We start from the raw sequence: 21,010 nt of genomic DNA, 5'->3' as shown, positions 1-21,010 counted from the left end.
AAAACAGAAAGACAAATATCATATGATATCACTTATATGTGGAATCTAAAATATGACACAAATGAACTTATTTACTAAACAGAAACAGACTGACAGCCCAGAGAATAGACTTGTGATTGCCAAGGTTGGAGAGGGAGGGATAAATTAGTAGTATGGGATTAACAGACACACACTACTATATATAGAATAGATAAACAACAAGGACCTACTGTATAGCAGAGGGAACGCTACTCAATATTTTGTAATAACCTATAAGGGAAAAGAATTTGGAAAAAAATAAAATATATATATATGTATAACTGAATCACTTTGCTCTACACTTGAAACTAACACAACATTGTAAATCAGCTGTATTTCACTTACATATATAGTGTTACAAATATGTTCATAATATTCTTTTTTCCTTTAATGTCTGTAGTATTTGTATATATCACTCTTACTTTGCCAATATTTTTGTATTTTTTTCTTGTCAGTCTAATTCGAATTTTATTAACATTACTCATCTTTTCAGAAAATTACATTTTGATTTCATTCACAGTTTCTAGTATTCATTAATTTTCAGTTTCATTGATTTCTGATCTTATTCTTATTTCCTTCCTTCTTATCCTGGACTTAATTTACTCTTCCTTTTTCTAGATTTTTTGAGGTGGAAGATTAGGTCATTGACTGTATGTTTCTCTTCTAACATAAATATTTAAAGCTAAAAGTGTATCTTCAATTACTATCTTCACCACATCTCACAAATTTTGACATGTTGCATTTTCACCTTCATTAAATTAAAAGTATTTTCTAACTCCCTTGTGATATATTCTTTGAGATTTGGATCATACAAAAGTACATTTTAAAATTTCCAAACATTTGGGATTCTCCAGCTATATTTTTATTGTTAGTTTGAAGTTAATTTTGTTGTAGTGGGAGAATAAACACCTGTGAGAGGCACATTATGAGCCATATTGAAGGAAACATCTCAACCACATGCTGTTCCAACTATGCAAGGTCCTCACTGTTGGGAACGATGTCAACAGATGTGTAGAGAGAGAGAGATTCTGAGGAATTAGCTCACGTGATTACAGAGGCCTGCAAGCCCAAATACACACAGCAGGCCAGCAGAGACTACGGTAGGCTAGAGCCTCAGAGAGGGTAGCCGCTCAGTTCCAAAGGCCGGCTGCTGGTAGAATTCTTGAAGGAAAATCAATCTTTTCTTATAAAGTCTTCAACTGACTGAATGAGACCCACCCACATGGTGGAGAGTAATCTGCTTTACTCAAAGTCCACTGATGTAAATGTTAATCATCTAAAAAATAGCTTCACAGGATGTGGTCCATATATACAATGGAATACTGCTCAGCCATAAAAAAAGAATGAAATCACGCCATTTGCAGCAACATGATATGATAGAGATTGTCATACTAAGTGAAGTAAGTCAGAAAGAGAAAGACAAACACCATATGATATCATTTATATGTGGAATCTAAAATACAACACAAATGACATTATCTATTAAACAGAAACAGACTCACAGACATAGAGAACAGACTTGTGGTTGCCAAGTGGGAGGGGGGTGGGGGAGGCATGGGTTGATAGTTTGGGGTTAGCAAACGCAAACTATTATATATATGATGGATAAACAACAAGGTCCTACTGTAGAGCACAGGGAACTACATTCAATATCCTGGGATGAACCATAATGGAAAAAAATAGGAAAAAAGAATGCATATACATGTATAACTGAGTCACTTTGCTGTACCGCAGTAACAAACACAACATTGTAAATCAGCTATACTTCAATTTAAAAAAATTTTTTTTTAAATACCTTCACAGAAACATCTAGAAGAACGTTTGACCAAATGTCCGGGTGCTGTGGCCCATCCAAGCTGACATAAAATTAACCATCACAAATGGCATCTGAACTCCTATCTCCATGCCACTTGTCCTTCCTTGTGTAACTGTGTCTTGTGTCCTCTGATCCTGTAAGGCCATTCTGATATCTTATCTGAATTCTTAGAACTCTCTTGAACTACTGCTTTAGGATCTTATAAAGTGAAAAATGAAGATCAGAGCCTTCGAAAGCATTAGCTCACATTTTTACTTACGCTACGTCTGGGCTTATGGGATGTTGGTCCTCTTGAAAACAGAGACCCTGTGTTATTTTTCTACAGCTCCTACCACCATGTCTGGGAAAGAGTAGAAATAAACACTCATTGAATACACTGCCATCTTTCCTTCAAAAAAGATGTATTGAGCTCATGGAAGCATGAGAACAAAGCCTTCACGAGCTCAGATGTTCACGTCAGCTTTATCCATTGCTATCACCTGTCTCCTAATAGCACCGTCAGGACTATTTGGTAAAGGGATTAGAAACAGTCGATGGTGAACGAGGGAATTAACTAGACTACCAGCTCCATGAGGAAGCGATCTTATAAGTCTTATATCTATCTACTCCAAGCACCTGCCACAACTCCAGACACCTATTAACTGCTCATTAAACAAATTGCACTGACCTGGGCGCAAATTCAATAGATTCTCCCTGTTACCAATTATCACCTTGTGGATGATGCTTTTATTTGTTAAAAAAGAAAACCCACAGTATAGGAAACGTGCTTCCAGATTATACTAAATAAAATGAAAATTATGACTATTTCGTTTTTATTGTAACAAAGCTTATTTATTATGCCTTATTGAATTATATTATTGAACCAAGTCAGAACTAAAATATTGTGTATTTCAACATAAAACTGAATATACACTATACATTTTAGCAAGAAATGGTAAATTTTAAGTATCTTTCAGATATCTTTGTAACCCTACAAAAAATAAATTGAACATATGTTTTTAAACAATCCATTCTACATGAGTAAAAGGAAAGTCACATTAAAATGATCAATTTCATGCTCTTGTACCTGTATTTCAAGGCCAAAAATCCAGCACACTTATTTTTCCTTTTAAGCATTTAATTTTCAATATTTTCAGTAAGTATATTCATGTGACTATTTGAAGAAAGTTCTAAGACTACTTAATTCATTTATATAAGCTTTTTGGCAATAGTATAACCAGAAACTCTTTGCTAAAAGACATTGCTATAATGATAAAATAAAATGCATATATTCTTTAAGGACTTTCTTTCATTAATTCCACACAAGAAAACTAAGCACTCCCAAGTAATATGCTTTCAGGTTTCAAATTTTATTTATTTTCATAATGAGATGAGAAGAGGGGTCGGGTTGGGATTAGGGAAGGAGTATCCCTCTGTGTTTACTTGACTAGAATATCCATACAGATGATGTTTCATGCAGAGATGTCATCACATCAGTCATTTTCAAACCCTCAAGTCCACGATCTCGTGTAATCCACGTACACACGTGTGAACTAAAACCAGACTAGTTATTATGTGAAGTGACGTGGAAAAGGAAATCGTGCTAGAAGACTTTCTGCAATTATCCCATTTCTCTCATAAAATTGGTAAGCGATATAATGAAGGTATTTGTTTTTCCCTCCACAGGACCTGGTTAGTGACCTGAAGGAGAAGCTTTCCAATCACTTCAAGGAAGTCATGGTGGGCCTCATGTACCCACCGCCCTCCTACGATGCCCATGAGCTCTGGCACGCCATGAAGGTAGAGGTCGGATGAGAAAATATTTCCATAGTGCGGGCCCTGCCCTATGATGCTGCTGTGTGTGATCAGGGAGGGGAGGGAACTTCTGCACAAAGAAGAAACAAAAGAAATGCTGGGGGGGGGGGTGTCAGGAAAAGGGGGACCTCCAGAGACCAGCGGCGGGATCAGTGGATTCTCCTGTTGTGCAAACTCAGACCCACCAACCCCGCTCTGTGCAATCTGCCAAAAGGAAAGCTTCCGGGGCTGTTTGGATTTGTCTCTCCCAAGTGTATCTTCATACATTAAGAGGAAATATGATAATTCATGTGAATCTCTTTACACTGTGATATAAATTGGGCTCATAAAGTAATGAGTCAGCAGTAATGCTGAGTCAGAGACAAACTATAGATGACATCTTTATTTCTGTGACCCTAAAATAATCCTTTACAAACACTATTGCTCAAATGTAGCAAAATGTTACTTCTGAAGGATTAGAGCAATTCTTTCTTACAGGAAAGAAATTAACTACAGATTTGTTAGAGGGTTGTTGGCTAGGGATGGAGGCCAAACGGCTTTTCACATCTTTCCAAATGCTGATATGAAACACCTGCAGAGCTGCTGCAATCATTCCAATACAATGCCTGCCAATGACCTGATTACCCTGGTCTGGGAACAATGTGTGACTCGAAAAGGGAAACGGAAAAAATATTAAGGAATCTGGATCTTGGCCATCATATTTGTAGATCAGAATAAGCCTTATGTAAAATATGAATTTCAACTAATTCTTTTTTACAATTCCATATGTGGAATTTACTCAATTAAAATTCAGTGAGTAGATATGAATCTCAAAAGTATTGATTTTTGTTTTTACTATTTAAAAAAAATTTTATTGGAGTATAGTTGATTTAAACTGTTGTGTTAGTTTCAGGTGTACAGCAAAGTGACTCAGTTATACGTGTGCATACATCCACTCCACTTTTATTTGTTTTTTTAGATTCGTTTCCCATATAGCCTATTACAGAGTATTGAGTGTTGCATAATGTCAATCCCTACCTCTTGCAAAATGATGTGAAGTAAGTCCTATGTTACTGTTTAGATGCCACTGTTACATTGTATCGATGTCTCATAGGATGGAAAGGGTTTCTGAAGCTTTCTGAAAAAGATGTGTTGTCTTTAAAATCACCATCAGAGAAGAGTTTATGCCTATGGCTGAAAGAGACTACAGAAAGTAGCCAGTCCAAATGTTTAGGCAAACGGTGCAGAAGTCCACATCCTGGGAGAGGCAGGGAGACGTCTCTAAAACATCTGTGCAAAATTAAGAGACCCAGGATCAAATTCGAGCTTGCCCAAGAATTGATATTCTAGCAGGAAAAAAATCAGTGTCATGAGCATTGTTTAAACATCTTTTCCCACATTATTTAGAAATGCCCATGCTGTTTTACTCTATGAAGGAACAGAGTTTCAGATAATATTATCTTCTTGGGACCAAAGAGCTAGTAAGTAGCAGAGGCAGACTGAACTGGGCCTGTCTTTAACCCAAACATTATTTCCTTGCCCTCTGCCACCTCTCAGAACACCAGGGAGGCTGTATCCCTTTACTGCACAGAGTGCACTGTTATTTCCAGCACAGATGCCTTTATATTTCTCTCACTCTGTCCTTCTAGGGAGCAGGCACTGATGAGAATTGCCTCATTGATATATTAGCTTCAAGAACAAACGGAGAAATTTTCCAGATGCGAGAAGCCTACTATTTGCGTAAGGAAATACACATTTGTACATATGTTTTACACTCATATAAACTTTATATTTTTCAAATAACATGTAAAATATTCCAGTTTATGTATTTTAAAGAATTTTCTAAGACACTCATGTGTGAAATACCACTCACTCAAGACTAATTAATTCACTAGGTAGAATCGATGATTAGGGTACTAAAAATGAAACAATTCCCTAGACAATCAAGTTGAGCGGACTTTCCAGGAAAATAATTACTAGTTTCTATGAGGTGGGTGTTTACATTAGGACAGCAAGTACTTGGCACAGTGGCTCAGGGAGCATCGTATCTCTTACCTAGGAGGGACCAGGTATAAAGACAGAACAAAGCAAAGCGCGATGATCGCTCAGCAAATTCTACAAATATGGGCAACTACTTCAATTTACATAAACCTCATAACCACTGCGATCCACCTCAGAATCAGGTTTTTACACATTTTAAAAGTAGAAAGGTTAACTCTTTTCATTTTTAAAAAGGCTTAATGCCGTAAGTTCCATTGCATCGTGTATTATGTGACATTGAACTGTCAAGAAAATGTTACAGACAATCAGCTCTATTGCATTCAGACAAAAACAAGACTTTCCCAAGGGGAGTGAAGTAAAACTCTTCACTGAAAATATTAAGACAGGACAAAGACTTGGGGAGAGCTGGGCTGGGCAGTGCGCTAAGGAAAGAGAAGGCAGGATTCTGAATTTTAAAGATTGTAGAATGCGGGCTTCCCTGGTGGCTCAGTGGTTGAGAGTCCGCCTGCCGATGCAGGGGACACGGGTTCGTGCCCCGGTCCGGGAAGATCCCACATGCCACGGAGCGGCTGGGCCCGTGAGCCATGGCCGCTGAGCCTGCGCGTCCGGAGCCTGTGCTCCGCAACGGGAGGGGCCCAGGCAATGAGAGGCCCGCGTACCGCAAAAAAAAAAAAGATTGCAGAATGTAAAATGATTCTCAATGTTGTTTCTCAGTTTTGGAATAGACATAGTACTTTTTTTTTTTTTAAGAAAACCGACCTGGGCCTATGTTACCATTGCTGTCAAATTACTTGGGTGGACTGTTTATTGGCTTCATGTGAGTAGAATGTGGTAAAAGACAAAGAAATGTCAGCAGATTAGATGTCTCCTCACTTTCCACTCATACGGGGGAAGTAGCGCTGACCTAGGCAAGCACAGCGATACGTGGTTCTATCATAAACCAACCCTCCAACATGCGCGTTCTCGTACCCAGAATACAGCCGGGACCTGCAGGAGGACATTTACTCAGAGACCTCGGGACACTTCAGAGATACGCTGGTGAACTTGGTCCAGGTATGAAACTCCAAAATTCACACCATTTTGCACTATTAAAAAAATAGGTATGTTTCGTTTTCAAAAAATAGGACAGAAAACTCCAGTTTACCCCAGTTTAACAGTGAATTCTGTACAATAACAAGTACTGAATGCCAGCTAAATTGAAGGCACTATGATAGAAACTTGGGTTGGATATAGAAACAAATATGAATAAGACACCATCTCTGTTCTCAAAACAATCTGCTATAAGTAAAATGATTATAATTATCAATAAATGCATAAATGATTATATATTACAAGGATGTTAACAGATTTAAAATACTACGGTTACAATTAGAATGAGAACATTGCCTAAGGCCCCAGGGACCCAGGACCGCACCAACAGGTGAACAGTTAGAATCACCAGATGAGAGTACAATACACATAGGGATCCAGGAGCCTCACGCATGACTTTAAATGAGGAGAATCTGGATTACTGAAAATAAAAACTAGTTTTCCCTTCTTACCATCTCTTTATTTCTGTAATTCCATCTTCTCCTTCAGCTTGTGTTGACCAAATCAATCAGACACACCCTCAGTACCCGACGAAGTGATGCAGGAAACGGGAGAGGATTCAGCAGGAAACAAGGGGCTTGGATTTAGGCAAGACAAGCTATTTCGGTTCCTCTGTGTTATCACTCAGATTGTTGACTAGCCATCTTCTAGCAGGGAGAGCAGTGGATGGAACTCGATGTTCCAGGGCAGGTTATAGAACTTATAGAATGAAAGGAAACAAGGGAACATCAGTTCAGGAAAAAAATACAGAAAATCTCCCAACCACTCCAGAAAACAGACCCACAGCCATATGCTAATTTTTCTTTCTGAAATTGCAGGTTCCAACTTTTACCTAGAGAGAGTTCTTTTTTTTTAATTCTACAAAGATTTTTTTACAAAAATGAACAACTTTATTTCTCAAGTTAAAGTATTGTATTACTTTACACAAGAAAGATAAAAATTAAGAATTCTTTCTACCCTGTCTAGAACTACTCTATATACAGAAAATAGTTAAAATGAGAAAATAACTATTGATAATGATTTTTTTTCTTTTAAAATATCAATGGTAGTGTGCAAATTTAAGTGACTACTTCATTTTCCTTCTTTTCTGATTGGGCAATTTTGCTATCTTCCTCCTTCGGGGTGGATTAACACATCCAATAAAACACAGGAGGTGTGGTTTCTTTAATGTGTGTTTATTGTGATTAAAAACTTTATACTGTACTTCACAACAGTCTCTATAATTTAAGAATGAATAAATATATCAGCCAGATTAGAACACAAACTAACAATTCCATTCATTGCCAGGCAACAAGGATTTAAAATTTTTTTGTCTCTTTTTTTGAGCCCAAGTTATTGTCAGTTCTGAATTAGGAATAAAGAAACCCAAAAGGAAAGATTCCAGAAGAAGCAAGTATTAGCTGCCCCAGACAGAGGAGAGATTGGTGACTAGGGCTGGTTGGATTTCTTCAAAACTGTTCAACCGAAAAAAATGGCATAGTACTGAGCAAATCTATTGACCTTTCAATTAAAGTAAAAATTCTATTTGTAAAAACAAAATCAAGAATTTGCTTTCTTGTTTAATTTGGTTTGCTGTGGTTTAATTTGCATGTGCATGGCATGGCCGCATAGTTCATAAAGCTGCCTGTATCAATTCCTCAAGTCCTATTCTGAAGATCCTAATCTCTGGGATGAGAACATCAATAGAGAATAGATATCGTCCAACTTGAGACTTCTGTGTAAGGTGTTGTAGAAATAAGCTTATTTAAATTTGTGACAGAAGTTGAGTCATTATAGGAAAAAAGGTTTTAATAATCATTATTAATATTAAAAATAATCTCACTTGGCAACGTCAGTTGAATATTTTCTAACTTTTCAACGTTGTAACATTAATTAAAACATTCTCTCAATTTAGAAGGGTCTTCATCTTTTGGTTTTCTAGGACTGATGCTCCGTAATGTAAATTAAAACAACAGTTTCCAGTCAGAAATTCGTGTTGGCATTAGGACTGCCCCTAATAAAACCAAAAGCCCTATTATAAATCCATGAGTTGCATCTTAATAGCAAACACGTTTTTATTTTCTTAGTATCCGAAAAGAAATTTATGTCAATTTATTAAAGAAATATATAAGCTTTCTAGGAAGACAAAAAATATATTTCATTAGGACTATGTCGCATTCCACTAGGCCTATATCACAGTCCAGCCTCTCCTTCCAAATTTGGCTTCTTTTCTCTCCCATCCATGGTTGATCCCCAGCACATCCTATAATAACAAGAATCTGTTTTGTAAATAAGATCATTTGTATCATGTTTTAGATTCTACATATAAGCGCTATATGGTATTTGTCTTTCTCTGTCTGACTTCCTTCACTCAGTAGGATCATCTCTAGGTCCATCCATGTTGCTGCAAATGGCATTATTTCATTCTTTTTTATGGCTGAGGAGTATTCCATTGTATATATGGACCACATCTTTATCCATTCATCTGCTGATGGACATTTAGGTTCCTTCCATGTCCTGGCTATTGTAAACAGTGCTGCTATGAACATAGGGGTGCAGGTATCTTTTCAATATGTGTACGTGTATAACTGAATCACTTTGCTATACACCTGAAACTAACCCAACACTGTAAATCAACTATACTTCAATAATTGTTTTTTTAAAAAGGCAAAAAAATATAACAAGGTACCTGCTGGTCTCCATCTCAGAGTCAGCTCCCCAGGGGAGCCGAATGGCTGCACCCCGTCCCTGGGAACTCAGATGGGCTCCGTGGCTGGCCTGACGTTTCACGTCTGCTGAGTGAGAGACTAACATGAAAACAGCCCCAAGACACCATACCTCCACCTCCACTGTTAAATGTGATTGCTCCCACCTCCAACCCCATCTATTTGTACTCCAGTTCTATTTCCATCTGGTAAAATTCCAATGATCAGGTATTCAAATAACCTCTCAGAATCTCTGCACCTCATCAAAGGTTATGCTACAAACCCCCTAAAAGTAACTGACAGCCAAGAATCAGGATCGCAGTGTGTTTTTATAAAGCAAAGCTCTTATATTTCAGGGAAAAACACACAGTTCTGAAAACTAAACTTGAGAGAAAATAAATCACAAGGGGAAAAAAATCAGTGAACGATATTTTCCCTTGATGTAATAGAGCTATCTATCTTATGCACAATTGCATAAGATTAAATTAAACAATAATGAAATTAAACAATAATGCTTTATTTTTGATAGAGTATAAATGTGAGGAGGTGAGGAGGTGTATTTGTATATATAATATTATTTGTATAGACACACATATTTTAAAATAATACACAATTTATTTTATCACTGGGTTTCACCTAATTTGGATTATGACTTTACAGGATAAAGTATTACTTCTTAAGTTCAATTTCTAGAGTTGGAACTTAAGTGTGTGTGTGTGTTTAACCTTGAAATAGCTCTTCAGAGCAGTAAAATTGTCCTTTCAACATAGAATATAAAAATTGATGGTGAAGCAAGACCCAGATTTTATAAGAAGCCAAGGGGAATTAATGAGGTTTACTTAAATATTATGTATTTGTAAGGTTTCATAGTATATTCCCCTTAAAATGTAAAACACAATTTACGAGTATAAGATAATACATATTTCAAAGAAAGCACTTAACTCAAAATTGAAAATGGAAGTGAAAAACTTATATTTCAAGATCAGGAGTGCCATGTAATGCTTAGTAAAATGTATAATTTCTCATAGATGTTTAAATATTTTGAAGTCTGACCACTGACTTCTGACTTCTACATTAATGGCTCTTCATTTTGGACCTCCTGGTTTAGGCTTTGGATCAGTAAACTTCCAAGACTGAAAATGATGTAACGTTAACTAGAGAATTGAAGAAGTCTATCACTTCTGACCACTGTCTGTGGTGTACACCATTTCAGAGACTCTGTCTAGACATCTTACAAAAAGAGGTGATGAGTTCCAGCCAAATAACTGGCACTGTCACATGACCAAGTTCCTTCTACCCTCTAGTTGGGATCCTTATTCTCTCTGCCCCTATCTCTCTCTCTAGATAGATGTTTGATAGATGGTAGATGATAGATACATACATACATATATACATAGAGAGATGATAGATACATAGATAGATAGACAGATAGAGATATAGATAGGTAGACAGGTAGATAGATGACGGATAGATAACAGACAGATAGATACTCTGTGTAAAACAACCAGGTATATATCTATGTATCTTTTGCTCTTGGCTCTAAGTCAGCTGTGTGTCCTTGGGTTTATCATTTTGCTTTCTTGAGATTCCAGATATTTACCCTGTAAATTAAAGGAAGTGAACCCATTCTGCTCCATTCCCTCCCAGTACCCATATTCTAAAATTCTTCAGCAATTAAAATCACTTCCTCCTCCCTCCCTCTGCAGCTTCACTTCCAGAATCAAGGGAAACACCGCCCATGGCTTTCATCTTTTTGACATCATGAACATTCAGATACACCTCTTTTTTGTGAATTAATAGAGATTGAGGGAATTGGAAGCTTTAAGGTATTCATGAAACGTGAAGTGTTTAAATTACTGTCATATTTTCTGGGGAAAAAAAAGAGCTTTTAATCTATAAAGAATTTTCCAACAGGGCTATTTCTAATAAGAAAACCACTCAACCAGAACACGTTCTTCTTGAAAACTAATGCCAATCACTGAACTGGCTCACAGCACTTCCTGTGCTTTTATTAAACCAGATTTACAGGAGATCTAATTATCTGTCAAATAATGAAAAGTTAGTCACTTAGAGATCAATTAATCCATATGTGCAAATCACGCTGCAGATGATAAATGTTTCCACAGACAAAAGAAATGGAAACTGTCCTCATCTTGGCTGCCGGGAGTCTCCGGCGATGCTGCCTCAGACTCATGCCCTGAGGCCTCTGGGGATCATCTGTAGCCACTTTGCTCCAAATACTTCCAGCCAGATTTCAATTCCTTTCATTGCTTCCTTTCACATTTTGATTTTGCCCTTAACCCCAATTCTCATTTACGCCATTTCTCTGGCAATTACATCACCTGCCAGTCTACTGTCTTAGGCTTTTTAATACAACAAAATCCACTTGCTGGGAAAAGCTAAATCACACATTAAACTGATACACATTTTTTTAATCTACCAGTCTGCTTAAAGTGCTTTTGGCAATTAACTGCACAAAGAAGTAGACAGATGGGCACCATTTCAAGTTAAATGTCCAAAAATCAAATCTCACAAAAATTTCAGAACTGCAGAAATTTCTTAAATATTTCTCACAAACTTTGCATGCGTAGGTGTTTAGTTAGCTACATCGTTTGATTGGCAATCACAAAAAACACTTCAATGATCCAGAAAATCTTCCCGTTTCTACTAACTGGTGTTTAAATTCTGCCATCTAAAAGGTATTTCTTTAACTTCCCTTCCTTCGTTTAGTATTGACTCCGTGAATATTTCTCAAAAGCCTACAACGTGCCAAGGACAATTGGGAATTATCCAAAGAGACAAAGACCCCAGTCTTAAGAAGCTTGCATTCTAGTCGGGGGATGCAGACAGCTAAGGAGAAATCTAATAAATTGGTGCCTTTCACAGCATGTTAGGCGATGAAGGATACAGCAGGGCAGGGGAGGGGATGGCGGGTAGGTTATGATGTTGCACAGCTTGGTCAGGGCAAATCCCACTGAGAAGACGAGACTTGACCAGTTAAGCTGGTTAACTTATATCGCTTTTTCTGTCTCAGTTTGATCAGAACCAAGTAACCTTCATGATGGTTTGGCCTCACCCTTGCTCCCTCTGGAGCCTAAGACTCCCACTAGTGCCCGGGTGTGTTCCCCACAGGGCTCCAGCCAGCGCGGTCTGTCTCACAGCCCTGGCCTGCTGGAAGGGTCTGCCCTGCTGTGGCCATAAACCACTCCACCTGTCAGGCTCCGCTGCCAAGCTCCTCCATCAGGAGCAGCTGAGAGATTTGGGGCCCATTCGTGCTGCTTCGGGACTGAGATGAATTCAGGAAGGTGTCCTCAGGGCCTCGGCTGCCCTATCTTGCTCTGTCACCGAGTTCATTTCCAGAGTCCGAAAAGACAACAGGAGCAGAAGACAGTGACCTCTGTGTTCTTCCAGCAAAGTCAAAAAAGAAAAAAAAAGCATTTCCTCCAGATCTGGACCCAAAGGAAAGGAAAGGTTAAATAAACTGTCTCATCACACGTCTCTACCTCTTTCTGCCCTCTGGTCCTCATAACCCTCAGGGACCAGAGGGTCCTGCATTAGTGAGCTCTCCTTCCCTCCTGTTTGAAAGGACTTCTCTTAGGGCAGCTTGGCCGTGTCTGTTCTTTCTTCATATGATAAAGAGGCTGGAGTGAAACAAATTTACAAAATACTCTCACTGCACACACTCTGGATTTCATGGTTATTTTACTGTTGCCAATATGAGATGTTACAAGTCAGAGACCGAGCATTAACTCACGCTTTCTCTCTGCCTTTTCCTTCTGACGATGTTAAAATCCCGTCTCTACCAGCCGGCCAGGCGGTGGGTGCTGATTGAAGGGGTGGGCGGCAGAGATACCGCTCAGGGAATTGGAAAAGCGAAAAACTTGTCAACTCCTTTGAAAGATTACCTCGGCTACAAAGAAAAAATGAAAAGTGCCCACATTTTTAAAAAGACCTGCATTGCATAAAGTACCCAAGAAATGTAGACTAACTCCGACTAATGATAGAACTTTCTTAGGAGTCTCCAGTGTATTTGGTGGCTCAAAGATTTGCGTCCCGGTAACCCTACTAAGTTGTCAATTCAGAGCACTTACAGAGGGAAACCTGTGCTTACTTCACAGGGAACCAGGGAAGAAGGGTACACGGACCCTGCCACGGCTGCCCAGGACGCCATGGTAACGGGCCAGCCCTGGGGCAACCGCGGGACCTTGGGCACACCAGCCTGCGGCCGCGGTGCTACCTGGCGGCCTGTGATGTTTCAGGTGCTGTGGGAGAGCTGCCAGAAGAGGACAGGGGAGCACAAAACGCTTTTGCAAATGATCCTGTGTAACAAGAGCTACCAGCAGCTATGGCTGGGTAACTGCCCTCTGTTCTTTACAGCTATCCCCTGATTAGAGAATAAAAAGCAAGTAGGTAATTGGGAAAGGGGGGTGTTACATATAAAGAGAGGAAAGCCAGTTATCTCAAAGGTACCTCTTTAGGGTTATGTTTATACAGACGTGCCTCATCTAATAACATTGCTAAGGATGAAGTTCCCCTAGAATTTTATTTTGCCAATAATTGAATCACATAACCTTTCAATACTAAACTTTTTAAAATCACCTCTATTTCTGATGGAGAACTTACCTATATTACCTATCTCCTGTTAGGTGCATCATATGTTGTCTTAAAAAGAATATGGTGAGGGCTTCCCTGGTGGCGCAGTGGTTGAGAGTCCGCCTGCCGATGCAGGGGACACGGGTTCGTGCCCCGGTCTGGGAAGATCCCACATGCCACGGAGCGGCTGGGCCCGTGAGCCATGGCCGCTGAGCCTGCGCGTCCGGAGCCTGTGCTCCACAACGGGAGAGGCCACAGCAGTGAGAGGCCCGCGTACTGCAAAAAAAAAAAAAAAAAAAAAAGAATATGGTGAACACAGTCCATAATGAACCAAGGCCATTATTACTGAAGTCGTGATTTATGTGAAGCTGCCTTACTGGTCCTACTTTGTTCAACTTTCCCCAAACTGCTGTACCTTCCTGTCTCCCTTATTTTTTAAAATACTTTTTTGTTTTTTTTCTACTATATATAACACACAAAAGTTGATTAAAAAATTTTAAAAGATGGCCCACTGCAACCCAACACCCACCCCATACTTTATTTACCTGCACTGTGTATAAGCAATCAAATCCACGTTTGCATTTTTAATTTATAATATTCATAAAATCTCCTTTGAATTATATCGATTTGTTGAAGTTTTCCAGGAATTTCAAACTATTTCTGGGCAAGACATAGTAGATGCCATTAATGAATGTTACGATGGATCCTTTCAAGAGCTGCTAGTTGCAATTGGTGAGTAATAATGTGTTTGGCACAATGAAGGCTGATTAGCTCTGACTGAATTAAAGATGCATGAGCAAGCTCTTGATTGAGTCACTTTCCCCTGAATTTAATTATTTAGACAGAATGTTAACTCTGTAGAGGAAACATGCATCGGCTACTGATACAATGCACTAAACTGGCAAGTTAATAACTTTCATGAACCCGTACCCTTCCTAACAGCTGGCAACTTTCACACTAGGAAACCTTGAATTCTCAGGTAATGGGGATCTCACACCTTTAAATTCATCTTGCACATACTAACTTCCTTTCCCTTGTAAAGAAGGTTATGGTTTTACCGCTATTCTAAATGTTGACATTTTAATACCATGTACAATGAGGGATCCCACAGAGAACTCACAAAGTATCAGTCTTCCAGGATTGTAACTGGAAAAAAAAAAAGCATTCTCATTGTTTCCCAAATTTTGAAGAAAACATGTACTGTCACTCCCAAACTTTCTTCTTTTCTCTCTGATTTTTCCTAGTTCTCTGTGTTCGAGACAAACCAGGCTATTTTGCTTACAGATTATACAGTGCAATCCATGTAAGTATGAGCCACGAATTTTTAAAATTTCTCCAGAAATCATGTCTACTTTCTCAAAGGACTAGTTTTACTTCAATTATTTAAATATTGATTCCCATATTTGAATTTGTATGCAAATATATTTTCAGAGAAAATATGCTCCAGTGAAGAAACATATTATACACCAAAATGAGACCCATCAAATAAAGATAATGTTCTGCTTTCTGTATCAAACAGAGGTACCTAAGAAGTATTCCTTGGGGCCTCTCCCCCCAGGGAGATGTGCTTTAGCGTTTCTTAGCATCTGGAGAAACTGGTAGGTCCAAATACTTTTACCGCATATGAAGACCACCCCCTCAAACTCAGGCAATTACACAACATACGGCATCAATCAGAAAATGTCAAAGCATTACAAACTCTCAGAAAGACATGGCTGCATTCCTGAGCTTTAAAAACACAAAAGGTGAGTGGTCATTTTTAAACATAAAGTATTATTTTAAAAAACACTTAAAATGAGACATCTAGACAACAATAAACTCTAAAGCTATTTTTGTAATTAAGTGAGAATGTTTTTTAGTTTCGGGTGATAGTCAACTGCACATCTTTGGTGCATTCATTTTCAAAGGAACAAACACTTATGTGCATGAGACAATGCATATTTCATCCACAATGTGCACGAAAATATTGAGAAAATGAAAAGGTCTCATACAAATCACTATACATGTCATAGCCCTGAAAACTCAAAGAAAATCATTAAAAACAATTCAGTGGTACAATAATTTCACGGGAGTATTTTATCCTCAAAGTAATTGTCATACACCAGCTTCTTAGAGGTAGCCAGCAAGCTTGGATAATACGTGAATCATCAAGAATATTTTATTTATTTATTTTTATTGATGTGCAAGTATTTTTTATTAGGTACAAGAACCCATGTGTCCTCAGAACACAGGATCAAGATCAGAGTTCACAGTCCTCTGCTTCTTTTTGATTCTATTTCCAAGAATAAAGGTGGATTTGATTAACTATATATTTAAAAGTGTATTGGGCAAGGATGTTGGATGACATCAACCATCTCCTTCTCCAACAAAAAGAGTAAAGCTTCACTTGTGAATGACCTTGGGAAAATAATCACATTACTCCGATTCCAATTATGCCCAAAGTGACGGCCAATTATCCTAATAATAAAAACTCTACCCTTGCTGTGTGTGTCAATGCAAAAAGGAAGGTATGTGTACTCACGAACAGTTTGCAGGTACAGCAGAGGAGTGTATATTCCAGTAATCAGAGTGTTCATATACAAGGGCCATCTGCCAATGTCAAGTATTGTTCAAAAGCTGTTTTCACCAGCTCTCATCAAAGAAAATCTCTGTTTTTCTCCTGTGTATTCTAAGCGAATGATACACAACTTAAATATGGGAAGTTGGTTGGATCATTCATTTTTATCACTTCAAATTATGGAAAAGTTTGTTAGTAGGTCTATACCCAAAACATTCAGACATCAAAAATTAGCTGCTGCTTCCTGGCCACTGGATGTCACCAGTACTCCATCTGAACAGACAAGTTGAAATTGCTTTGTGAAGCGGTATTCGTTCCGGACCTAGTACACAGAAAGGGATGGCTGTGTATTGTTCAGTATTGGAGGTTAAATCAGCAAATATTTTGAGTACCTGGAATTCTTACTTTTACAGTTTTCCACAATAAGCAGACGATAAAATAAAAATATAATTGCCGTCTTAGAAACGCTGACGTTCATCTAACAGAGTTGGGACCCACCTCCCAACCCAGGAAGAATTTTTACCTAGAAGGAGCACATGATCAGATTTGCATCTTAAGATGCAGTGTTCAGGCGACAGAGGGGAGGTTGACCAGGTTTAAAAGGGAGAATTATAGAGTCTCAGTTGTAGAAAACAAACTTATGGTCGCCAGGGGGAAAGGGGAGAGGGATAAATTAGGAGATTGGGACTGACATATACACACTACTATGTATAAAATGGATAACTAATAAGGCCCTACTATATAGCTCAGGGGACTCTACTCAACGCTCTGTAATGGGCTATATGGGAAAAGAATCTAAAAAAGAGTGGATATATATATATATATGTACACGTATAACTGAATCACTTCGCTGTACAGCAGAAGCTAACACAACATTGTAAATCAACTACACTCCAATAAAAAAATGTTTTTTTAAATAAAAGGGAGGATTATTGCAGAATCAGGTGAAGTGATGAGGGCCAGTATCAAGGCTGTGACCCTGGAAATAGAGATTAGAGGGCATTTAAGAAGCAGAGTAGATGGACCACTTGACTGTGTGTGTACAGTGCGGGGGGGCTGGGGGGGGCGGGTCACAGAGGGGAGGCGGAGTCTGAGTCGATGCCCGTGGGTGGGGATGCCAGGGCTTGAGGGATACAGGACCAGGAGCCTGCGGCCACAGAAAAGAGGATAAGTCGATTTTAGAGAGACTGATTTTAAGGTGCTGTTTCCTTATTGTTTTTCTCCCCTTGGCTGTGTCTTTTAGGACTTTGGTTTCCATAATAAAACCGTGATCAGGATTCTCATTGCCAGAAGTGAAATAGACCTGATGACCATAAGGAAACGATACAAAGAGAGATACGGGAAGTCCCTCTTCCATGACATCAAAGTAAGTCTCCTCCTCGTGACTTATTTGCAGCCATATTTGATCCTTCTCGAAACTGAAACAAGGGCTGTAATTTAAGTAACCTCACGGTGGAATCTAAAAAGTTAACTATTCTGGCCGGGATCATCTACATGAGTAGGTCAGGCAGCCTTAGTGCACCAACAGGTGAGAAAAATCCCTTCACCTCGGTGACAAAACTTATTCCTCTTTGATGTGTTTTAAGCAAAAGTCATTGGTTTGTCATGCAAACTATTCATCCCACGATCGTGTGATGAGGCTCTACAAGCTAAATGGCCAAGCATGATTAGCGCCAGCAAGAAAACGTTTCGCCAGAAGAGCCCATTAATTGTGAAGAGCTTTCTGAGATCAGCTCTCCTGTGTTGTCATAGGAGGGGGCAGCCAGTCAGATCCCATCACACGGGTGCAAAATTCTGCACACTGCCATCCCATGAGCCCTTGAAGCTCATGCCTAGAAGCGATGACTCAGAAGTCAACAGGCCGATGGTTTCTTCATTCTGATACACCTAAGCTTGAGCCTGGATTTTGATCAAACCTAGCAAAGAATTATCAGAGTACGTAGGACCATCTACGTAATTTGGGGCAACCCATGGAAAATGAAAACGTTTGACCCCTCGTTCAAAAAAGTATCAAGAACTTCAAGACGGCACCCTCAGAGCATTAACCCAAGCACAGGGCCCTAGAATGTATCTTAATGTATGTTTTGCACATAGCTAAGTCCTGTTACCTTGTCCACGTTGTTTCCATTGAAATTTTCAATTGCATAAAATAGCTTTTTAGTTTATTGAAAGATACGGAAGAAACTTGACAACCCAAGGAGGAAGAGATCACACAACCCAGAAGACCTTGTAGGCCCTCAGGGAGCTGAAGTGGTTTCCAAGAGGAAGGGTTAAGGGAGCATTTAAGAGACATCTTCCTCCTTCGTCTTTGATAAAACTCTCCTTACAGCCACCTTCAAAACCTTAAACTTTTAGTGGTGCTAAACATTTCTCATTGAGAAATGCGTGTCATAACTCATTTTCTAAATGAATAAACTAGTTCTAATACCTATACAGCAATTAATGACAGCCACCTCAAAATCTACTAATATTCACATATGATTAATGCAACTTTACTATGTGCATTTAAGGCAGTGAATTATAATTACACAACTTTGTGTAAGAGAACATGGATGTGAGAGTTGACTTTTAACAAAGATAAGTTTTATAATTCCTTTTATTTATTACTATCTTTTTTTTGAAAACTTAGAAACTACGGAAGCATGATAAAAGGATTAAAATGGCCCTAATTCTCCACCACAGATAACCAATAACAAAAATTTTTTGTACATGTTTTCTTTTAAAAACTGTTTTACTACTTAAAGTAATATTTTTATTAAATCATGGATCCCACTGTAAAAGTTCTAAAGTACATAAACTGCCCCACATTATTATTTATTGCTTTTTACTTTTTCACTATTATACATAATATTATGGTGTATATTTTGGAGCATAAATCTTGGGCTCATCAATAATTGATCATTATTTCCTTAGGACAGATTTCTTGAAGTAGAATTTCTGCATTAATGAGTATAAACATTTTTAAGCCATCTGAGGCATACTGCCCAATCTGCCCTCCAGACTCCACACTGATTTACAACAATAAATGAGGACACCTCTTTCAAGTTGAGGAGAAGATTTGATTCTACTGGAAGTTATTCTTCTTATAAAAACACATTAGGGTTCCACCAACTTTATATAAACTTCGTTCTATTGACTATAACCATGGTATTATTTTTCAGTAACTTCCAGGGAATAGTTCTCAGGGCATATTAAATACTTAGATGAAAAAAATAAATAATTCTTGTGATGCTAACGGCCCATGGTCTTTCATTCTATAGTTCAGAGGAATTATGCTTCTTTTTAGAAATACTAAGACATTGTATTTCAAATACATTACATTTTCTTCCTTTCAGCATTTCGCTTCAGGGCATTACGAGAAGGCTCTGCTTGCCATCTGTGCCGGTGATGCTGACGATTACTAAATAAAAAGAAGAATTTGGAGGATGCACTCATCTTCAGAGACACGTCAAAATATAGATTCTGTGATTAATATGCATTGTTAGTAGCATTATTACAAAACTATAGAATCATATTTTCTTTTCTCTCTTTAAAATTATTCCAAGAATAATGATTATCAATAGGTTATTCAAGAAAAACCTATTGACAAAAGTGTATGAGATTGGATTTGCACATATCTAAATCAGGAATTCGTTAGATTGCGTGTAACAGAATAATAAAAGACATTATTGCATTGACATATGTTATTTAATGTGAACCGTCAATTTCCTACAAGGAGTGGGTCTGCTTACAGCTGTCCCAGCATGCTGTGACAGATGAGGGAAACGGGGTGCATGGACATCCCTTTCCCAACTCGAGACTCTGGACAAACGCAGTAAAGCCAAAGTGAACATCTCAGTCCCCTTTAAACGAAAATAAAGGTATAAAACAGCAGAATACCGCCAGATATATACTTGTCAAGCTTAGCTGTGTAAGAGACTTAGATGGAAAAATAGGCATGTGTGTGCACACGCGTGTGCGTGAGTGCTGTGTATTTGACAGCCACTCAGGTAAAGGCAACATCTCTAGCTATTGCTGTTCTTGGCGTTAGTGACTAGACAGCCACTTGCCCAGGCAACGTCAGCAGAGTCCTTGCTGCTTGTCTGTCTTCACTCCTTAACATCAGCATCAAAGCCTATCTGGGAAGTAACTCTACGATTTGTGCCATTAGTCAAGGCTGTTCCCTTCTGTGTCTGAAGATGTGCTAAATTAGGAGCAGCAAAAAAAGTACTCACTGAGTCAGATTTGGAGGAGAATCTAGTTTGACGCCACAGTCTAGCCAAGAGCAAAAGCAGGGACAGAGATGGGTGAGCCCAAGGGATAAGCTCCCAGGATACGCAGGGGGGACACACAAATGAGGTCACAGAAAGCAGCGGTTAAGGAAGGCGAGCAAGGCTAATGTGGACACGCAGGCAATAAATCTAGACGTACTGGTGATGCTGGCGGATGTGCTTTATTCCACGTGGAGAGCTCTCAGTGGCTCACAGCCTAGTCTCTGTA

The 21,010-nt window shown here is 38.6% G+C and overlaps 1 protein-coding gene across 1 annotated transcript in view; it reads left to right on the top strand.

The window, feature by feature from the left end:
- ANXA10 (annexin A10) overlaps positions 1 to 19,935 on the top strand; it is a 44,528-nt gene extending 24,593 nt beyond the window's left edge. Inside the window, exons 4-12 of the mRNA XM_067745503.1 lie at positions 3,500 to 3,613; positions 5,257 to 5,347; positions 6,582 to 6,661; positions 13,500 to 13,553; positions 13,641 to 13,734; positions 14,611 to 14,706; positions 15,219 to 15,277; positions 17,775 to 17,897; positions 19,867 to 19,935. Coding sequence (XP_067601604.1) covers positions 3,500 to 3,613; positions 5,257 to 5,347; positions 6,582 to 6,661; positions 13,500 to 13,553; positions 13,641 to 13,734; positions 14,611 to 14,706; positions 15,219 to 15,277; positions 17,775 to 17,897; positions 19,867 to 19,935 — 780 coding nt within the window. The remainder of the gene's footprint in view (positions 1 to 3,499; positions 3,614 to 5,256; positions 5,348 to 6,581; positions 6,662 to 13,499; positions 13,554 to 13,640; positions 13,735 to 14,610; positions 14,707 to 15,218; positions 15,278 to 17,774; positions 17,898 to 19,866) is intronic.
- The last annotated feature ends 1,075 nt before the right edge of the window (positions 19,936 to 21,010 follow it).

This window comes from Pseudorca crassidens, chromosome 7 (assembly GCF_039906515.1).
Source record: "Pseudorca crassidens isolate mPseCra1 chromosome 7, mPseCra1.hap1, whole genome shotgun sequence".
Classification (NCBI taxonomy): Eukaryota; Metazoa; Chordata; class Mammalia; order Artiodactyla; family Delphinidae; genus Pseudorca; species Pseudorca crassidens.
Note: the sequence above shows the minus strand (reverse complement) of the source record. Positions and strands in the feature narration are given on the sequence as shown.